Source organism: Physeter macrocephalus, chromosome 16, assembly GCF_002837175.3.
Source record: "Physeter macrocephalus isolate SW-GA chromosome 16, ASM283717v5, whole genome shotgun sequence".
In the NCBI taxonomy this organism is placed as follows: Eukaryota; Metazoa; Chordata; class Mammalia; order Artiodactyla; family Physeteridae; genus Physeter; species Physeter macrocephalus.
The window spans coordinates 61,322,675-61,331,047 of record NC_041229.1 but is presented as its reverse complement, the minus strand read 5'-3'; the positions used below and the strand labels follow the sequence as shown (position 1 = coordinate 61,331,047).

The 8,373-nt window shown below is 40.5% G+C and overlaps 1 protein-coding gene across 1 annotated transcript; it reads left to right on the top strand.

Moving 5' to 3' along the window:
* Nucleotides 1-811: 811 nt before the first annotated feature.
* On the top strand, nt 812-2,651 carry LOC102976673 (hemoglobin subunit epsilon-1). Its single transcript, XM_007102991.1, has 3 exons — nt 812-983; nt 1,100-1,322; nt 2,397-2,651. The coding sequence occupies exons 1-3, from the start codon at nt 892-894 to the stop codon at nt 2,523-2,525; spliced, it is 444 nt and encodes a 147-aa protein (XP_007103053.1). The 5' UTR covers nt 812-891; the 3' UTR covers nt 2,526-2,651.
* Nucleotides 2,652-8,373: the final 5,722 nt, after the last annotated feature.

Here is an 8,373-nt window from a genome sequence, read left to right as displayed (position 1 = left end):
CAATTCATCTATTCCTCAGTTTGTTCACAAGTCCTGGTTTTAAATAATTTCAGACTCCTTAGCAGCCTCGCTGGTATAAATAAGTACAGAAAATCAAGAAGAGCACTCAGAGCAATGTCTCCAGAGTAGACAGTTTCCCTTGTTGTCATAGAGAAATGGACAGAGAGAGTTCCCTGGAAGCACAGGATGTAAGCTTATTCTACCTGTTCTCTCTATGAAATAATCTTTGGTTATTTTACTTTGGGATTGAGGTCTTAGTTCTATTGTAGATCCCTTGCATCTCCGTTCAGCTTCCTGAAGTAACCATGTATGTGTTTTGTCTCCCTTAGAAAACTAAAATCCAGAGATTGGCTATAATCCACTCCTCAAGAGAGCTAGAACTGGCTGAGGTTCTGTGTCAACAACTGTATTTTTTTTTCTTGACTGTGTTTTTGTCCCTGTCACCATCTCACCATCCTTAACCCAAATATTAAACCTGGTTTGACTGGAACTCTATCTTGGGCTTAGCTGCACTCTGTGGGTCTTTCTGGGATAAGGAGAATGGGAGAGACGGATGTCATCGTGGAGGATGACATGGGGAGAGAAGAGGGTGAAAAGAGAGAATGAATGTAAAATTGTGTTGAGGATGGAGGAGGAGCCAACAAAAGAAGGATGTTTCAGGAACCAATACATTATCACAGACTCAATATGCATCTTCCTTGCTGACCATTTCCTGACCTGACTCCACCCTTGAGGGACACAGCTCAGCCTTGACCAATGACTTTAAAGGATTAGGGGGAACAAAGGGCCAGAAGTTCAGCAGTAAAGAATAAAAGGCCACACCTTCCAGCAGCAGCACAGACTTGCTTCTGACACTTCTGTGATCACCAGTAAGCTCCAAGACCTGACATCATGGTGCATTTTACTGCTGAGGAGAAGGCTGCTATCACTGGCCTGTGGGGCAAAGTGAATGTGGAAGAGGCTGGAGGCGAGGCTCTGGGCAGGTAGCAACTGGACTTCATGGGGGAGGATGGTGAATGTGAGCCTGGTAAATTGACCAGGAAATTCTTCAAACTTTTCGAGTCACTGATTTTCCATCTGCTATGGTCTCATCTCATAGGCTCCTGGTTGTCTATCCCTGGACCCAGAGGTTCTTCGACAGCTTTGGCAACCTGTCCTCTCCCTCTGCCATAATGGGAAACCCCAAGGTCAAGGCCCATGGCAAGAAGGTGCTGACATCCTTCGGAGATGCTGTTAAGAACATGGACAACCTCAAGGGCGCCTTTGCTAAGCTGAGTGAGCTGCACTGTGACAAGCTGCACGTGGATCCTGAGAACTTCAGGGTGAGTTCAAGAAATGGTCATGTGTTCTTTTTATGCTTTTTACTTTGGAATAATAATGGAAGTTGAGTCTTCGGTTGCAAAGACTAGCAAAGATCTCAGAAATCATAGATCAAAGTTGGTCTTAAGAGGGCAGAGGGCTTCCCTGGTGGCGCAGTGGCTGCGAGTCTGCCTGCCAATGCAGGGGACACGGTTTCGTGCCCCGGTCCGGGAAGATCCCACATGCCGCGGAGCGGCTGGGCCCATGAGCCATGGCCGCTGAGCCTGCGCGTCTGGAGCCTGTGCTCCTCAACTGGAGAGGCCACAGCAGTGAGAGGCCCCGCGTACCGCAAAAAAAGAAAAAAGAGGGCAGAATTCCAGTGGACATACCAAGAGCACCTTGATTCAGGACTAGTGACAATAAAGGGCTACTAGCCCTTTTAAGCCTGAGTTTGCTTAAAACTTTTCGGGGACTTTTGTTAGAGCTGGATTTGTTTACCCTAGAGAATATCAAAGAATAACAGACTTGTTCAAGGAGGAATGGAATCTGGTTTTTGGTAGATGAAAACCTGTCTCAAGGAAAGAGAAATGTCTTATTTTATGTGTCTCCTGATGATTGAAGTTTAGGAAGATATTTGGGAGAATAATTTTTAGGCAGATTGTCTCGAAGAAATATCAATCAATTCTCTACATATATTAAATCACCCATCAATATTGGGACTAAGTGGAGGCTTATTCCTGCATTGGTTGGAGACTTTACTAAACTCACTCTAAGAACCTATGCAGCCCTGAAATCCTATGATTACAAGGATTAGACAATTGGTAAATGTGAGAGGGAGAGAGAGAGGCAAATAAAAATGGTGAAATGGGAGAAAGTGAGGGGATATAGGTAGATAGAATGTTGAATGGAGGGCTCATAGAATTTATATAAAATTTAAGAACTAGCTTATCAGAGTTTATTGCACAGATACAAACCATGGAGCAGTTTATGATGTGGAGTTGGGAGTGGGTGTAGGTATTAAGCCATTATTCTCTGCAACTCTTCTAGGAAAATTCTACTCAACATGTCTAATTGTCATTTTGTCTCTCACCTAACAGCTCCTGGGCAACGTGATGGTGATTATTCTGGCTTCTCACTTTGGCAGAGAATTCACCCCTGAGTTGCAGGCTGCTTGGCAGAAGCTGGTGGCTGCTGTTGCCACTGCTCTGGCCCACAAGTACCACTGAATTCTCTTTTCAGTTCACCATTTTTTGCCCCCAATGCCTTCCTTCTGCACATGGGGACTGGGGTTTGGCCTCGAGAGCCCAGCTCCTGTTTAATAAAGTACATTCTATTCAGTGATCAAAAATTAATATTGTATCTTCTCCATCATTTACTCTTGTGTTAAGGGAGAAAAGGTTCATTGGCTGAGGGGTGGGGAGAGACGTAAGAAGAAGAGCCCTTTGAGAAGTGCGTGTGGACTCATCAACAGAAGACAGACGTCCTGGGAGGATTCAGGATGATTGAGAGGATGCCAAGATGCAGAAAGGAGTTTTCTGGGGTGGGAAATGGTTAGTTAAGTGGGCAGGGACTTACAGGGCAGTGTGGCAAAAACTTATTGTAGGGGGAAGAAAGGAGGTAGTAATCAGTGCCTGAAAAAAGCCAAGGCTGAGACACTTGAAGTCATCGTGCATCAAATTCTGATTGAATGTAACGTGCACTAAAATAAAGCTAGAATTAGGATAGTATGTGAATGGGGGGCGGTTGATGACCAAGACTTAGTGTAGGAGATAAGATAAGATACTAACAAAGGTGCATAGTCTAAGACTAGCAAGCCTGGGCTTGGTAATGTGCATGAAAGTGACTCTCTAGAAGTAAAGGAGAGAGGAAGACATAGGTAGAGGGTTAGGAAAGACTAGATACTGCAAGGCCTTGAATATTAAAATAAAAGCTATTACTATGATAGTGGCAAGAGTAAACAATAAATATTCTTAGAACTTTAAATGACCCAAGGGATAGGATTTGGGGGGAGAGTAATCTGCTTAATGCACACAAAATGAATTCAAAATTGCAGAGTCTAGACATGGATGCTAATTGAGGAGAACAGACATAATGACCTCCACCCAAGAAGAACAGGGAGGTCTGCAAAAAGTGAAGGATGAACAAGGGGAGAGTGAGGAGGACATGTTTTCTGATTGGCTGGGGTGGATGAGGAGGAAGGAAGTGATGAGAGATGATTGAAAGCTCTCAGCCTGGATCTATCGAGAAGAGGCCTGCAATGACTTGGGGACTTTCATGTAAGAATGGCATTAACTGAATCATTCTTGAGGGAGTTATTGCCAGGTTGGTCAGGGAATCATGACCTTCAGGCTTTGAGTCAAACTGTCCTATCAAAGGTTAAGATGTTCACACTTTACAAGTTAGAGTATCATTTCTTGGCAAATTTAACTCTATTAGGCATTTCATTGCTCCCACTCATTGATCACAACATGTTCTGTGAATTACCTTCTAATTTGGCCTTTTGTCTCCACAATGGGGATGAGAGACCAGTGATTCATTGTTGCAGGTTGTCAACAGCACTGGTCTCTCTGGGTCCCATAGACTCTCATTTTTCCCCTAAACAGAGTAAACAGAGGCTCTTCATGGCACTAAACCATTTAACCCAGACAGTCAGTCAGTCAACAAATGAGAGCAATGTACATTTTTAATCAATCAGTTTCTTTCCATCCTTCTTGCCCCTCAACTATTATTCGGACTGTGAATGTCAAGGGGTCAGGGATGGTGATGACGAAATGGTGAGCAGAGATTCATTCTTCATCCCTTAGGGATATAAATTTAGATATAGATTTGGCCAGTTCAAGACAGCTTAATGGAAAACAAATTCATAATTAACACACACACACACATGCGTACACATATGCATACAGTAGATGGTCAGAAAGGATGTCTAATTATTGCTGTTAGGCAATAAAAGCCACCTGAGCAAAACAATGTGATAAACAGAATATGCTTGGAATGTTAATTTAGCTAAGAGTCAGAGGATTTACAGAGTATGTCATTACCAGGATTAAAATCCCACAGTGGTTTCTTACTCTCTACCGCTGAAGAGAAGTTCTAAGTTATTAGGTTTATGCTTTCTCTGCCACAATATCTTTTGCCATTCTCATTTTTACTATTTACATATGAGCCACACTAGCCCATTTTTCCTATCTCTAGCATACCAAAGGTTTGCTCCCTCAGAGATTTGGATTCACTATTCCATCTTTCAGAATCTCTATCCCAATACTTTCCCATGGCAGATTCCTTCTTTCCATTCTGGCCCCAGCTCAACTACTACCACCTTAGAGAGACTATCCCTGATGTAATTGTGTCCCTCTCTCATTAATTCCAGATATTAATTTTCTTCATAGCAAATGATAATAAGGGGAACTATTTTGTTGATTGGTTTCCTTATTCATTTTCTGTATCTTCCACCCCCAAATTATAAATCCTAAGAGGAAAGTTTTCTTCTTCTTTGTCTATCTTAAATCCCCAGTACATAGAAAATTATGATCATAGTCATTCAACAAATACTTACTGAATGAACATTTGAGAACCTATGGGAATGAATGTTTGACAAAACATTATAGTTAATTTTATTTAATGTAAGAAACAGTTTTTGGTCAGCTGTACTGAGATGAACTGTGTTTCTCAGAGCACAAGTCAAGGACCCTTGCCTGGCCTTTCCCCAGTATTGTCGATTATACTAATGGAGAGCCATCCCTAAGACCTAAGAACTCACTGCCTTGGTTTAAATCTGAGCATCCTGCTAGCTCTATGACCTGAGATACATTACTAAATACATTAAGCCCTCATTCGCTGATCATGTTTATCAAAGACTATTTTATGAGAATTAAATAAATTAATAGATCTCACATCTTTAGTTCACTACTTGGAACATAAGCTCTCTTTATCTCTTTCTCTAAAAAAAGATAATTAACTTTCTGTATAATTTCTATCTTTTAGTGGTAGCATTTATGTCCTCTATAAACTCTACCTATCTACATTATATACATATATATATTCATAAATATATGTGATCTTTTCTTCTGAATGATAATACTTTTTTTAAAATTTAGCTATAAGTATAGTTATCATATTGAAACCGATTGACCTTTGGTGGAAATAAAAGGTTATTTTGTGAGAAAATGGCAAATTCAAAGCCTAAGTTTGGGGAATCAGCATGACAGGTCTGCATGAAAGAGAATAAATGAGTCCTTTGAAAACAGAGGGGTGATATAATCAAATTTGGAAAGCAACCAAGGATAGCTGTGGGAAGTGAAACATTTGGAAATATTGATGATGAAAGGAAAGAAACTCCAGAGGACTGGACTAAGACCAAGAGGTAACGTATTTGGGACTAAAGAGTGCTCTTAGAAGTCTAGAGGGACCTGTTTGGACTCTATTGGCTTTTAGAAGAGGCTTGTATAGTGATGAGGAAAGTGTCTATTGGAAAGTATAATTGTATGCAAGGAACTTTGCCTTTACTTGTTATTTTTCACTTTTTCCCCTCCTGGAGGCAGAAAAAAATAGCCAAGGAGAAATGTCTATGCAAGCATATGCTGGCTCTGTATAAGGGAGGAACCTAAGGTTCACAAATATATTGCTAAGGCTATTCATACATTGGCTGGACATTTGTACAGAACTGCTTCTAGAGACCCATTTCAAACTTATGTCCTATAAATCCAGAAGTGGGGCGAAGTATCTCTGAGGGAGGGATACAGCTGGAACATGTGGGCTGGAGTAGAAAGCTAGGAGTTTTTATTTTTAAACCCACTAAATATGAAGTTGGTGGTACTAAGAATGTAGAAAGAGTGAAATCATGGTCAAGTACTAGTCTATCAAGGAGAAAAAACTAGCTGTGTTTAGTGACTAGGCAAGGCCCCAGGCTTTGTGAAAAGTTGACATCGCTGGGTTTTAAGTGGAAGTTGAGAGGCCAGCCTGGAGCTCTCTGCTCACTGTGCACATCTGTTGTCTCTCTCCACTTCCACAGCTCCTGGGAGGCATGCTAGTGATCGTCTTGGCAAACCATTTTTACATGGAATTCACCCCCCAGGTGCAGGCTGCCTGGAGGAAGATGGTGACTGGACTGGCGAACTCTCTGGCCCACATGTATCACTGAGGGCCCTGCCCAGTAGTGTAGCATCACCAAGAAATAGCTTTATTTTTCAAATAATAATAATAACAGTAGTAGTAGTAGTAGTAGTAGTAGCAATGCTCTGCTAAGATTTCTTCTGTAATTGTCTTCAGTTCTGCTTTTCGCATATGCTTTTAAATATGTGAAAACCTTAAGGATTATATGTTGAGGTGTGTGTGTGTGTGTGTGTGTGTGTGTGTGTGTATGTGTGTGAGCTCCCCATTAAGTGTTTGTATGAAGTAGAGATTTTGACAAGAAAATAAAAAACAGAGCAATAAAGGGATATGCTTGGGGTATACACTTGGAAGAAACATACACTTGTGAGTTTTTCCAGTTAAAGTTAAAGATATGGGAGAGTTCTGGTGAGAGGGCAAGTGTGTCATGAGACAAGAACTCCTCAGGACCAGATGATTAAGTGGGTCTGAGAGAAGACTTCTGTGAAGGAAAAGGATCTGGATGGAGGTAGAGCACCAAAGTGGAGATTCTTTTTTTTCTTTTTTTTAACATCTTTATTGGAGTATAATTGCTTTACAATGGTGTGTTAGTTTCTGCTTTATAACAAAGTGAATCAGTTACACATATACATATGTTCCCATATCTCTTCCCTCTTGTGTCTCCCTCCCTCCCACCCGCCATATCCCACCCCTCTAGGTGGTCACAAAGCACCCAGCTGATCTCCCTGTGTCATGCAGCTGCTTCCCACTAGCTATCTATTTTATGTTTGGTAGTGTATATATATCCATGCTACTCTCTCACTTTGTCACAGCTTACCCTTCCCCCTCCCCATATCCTCAAGTCCATTCTCTAGTAGGTCTGTGTCTTTATTCCCATCTTACCCCTAGGTTCTTCATGACCTTGTTTTTTTTTTCCTTAGATTCCATATATATATGTTAGCATATTGTATTTGTTTATCTCTTTCTGACTTACTTCACTCTGTATGACAGACTCTAGGTCCATCCACCTCACTACAAATAACTCAATTTCGTTTCTTTTTATGGATTAGTAATATTCCATTGTATATATGTGCCACATCTTCTTTATCCATTCATTCGATGATGGACACTTAGGTTGCTTCCATGTCCTGGCTATTGTAAATAGAGCTGCAATGAACATTTTGGTACACGACTCTTTTTGAATTATCGTTTTCTCAAGGTGTATGCCCAGTAGTGGGATTGCTGGGTCGTATGGTAGCTCTATTGGTAGTTTTTTAAGGAATCTTCATACTGTTTTCCATAGTGGCTGTATCAATTTACATTCTCACCAGCAGTGCAAGAGTGTTCCCTTTTCTCCACACCCTCTCCAGCATTTATTGTTTCTAGAGTTTTTGATGATGGCCATTCTGACTGGTGTGAGATGATATCGATATTTAGTTTTGATTTGCATTTCTCTAATGATTAATGATGTTGAGCATTCTTTCATGTGTTTGTTGGCAATCTGTATATCTTCTTTGGAGAAAAAAAGTTGAGCACATTAAATTTCTTTATTAAAGAAATGCTGTCTACTTCATTGGTTATTCTGAGGATTAAATGGCATATTCCACATAAAGCACTTAACATAGCATCTGGAATGTGATAAAAACTCAATAAATGTTAGCTGTTACCTTTATTATTAGCATTTACGTTATTGTGTCACCTATTGAGAACAACTATTATAGTGCCAATACTGCTTAAAATATACTTGTTGTAAACATTTTAATTAGTATTTCCATTTAATTAGTCATTCAGCAGCTACTTTTTGTCCATGTACCTAACCCTGTACGTCACTGCTGTTTAAGTTTTGGATCAAATCTGACCCATTAATTTTATAAATGTCCCTGTTAATTTTTTTTTTACCTGTTCTCACATACTTCCAATGACAGGAAGCTTACCACCTACCAGTCAGGCCTCCTTCATTTTATTTTATTTATTTATTTATTTATT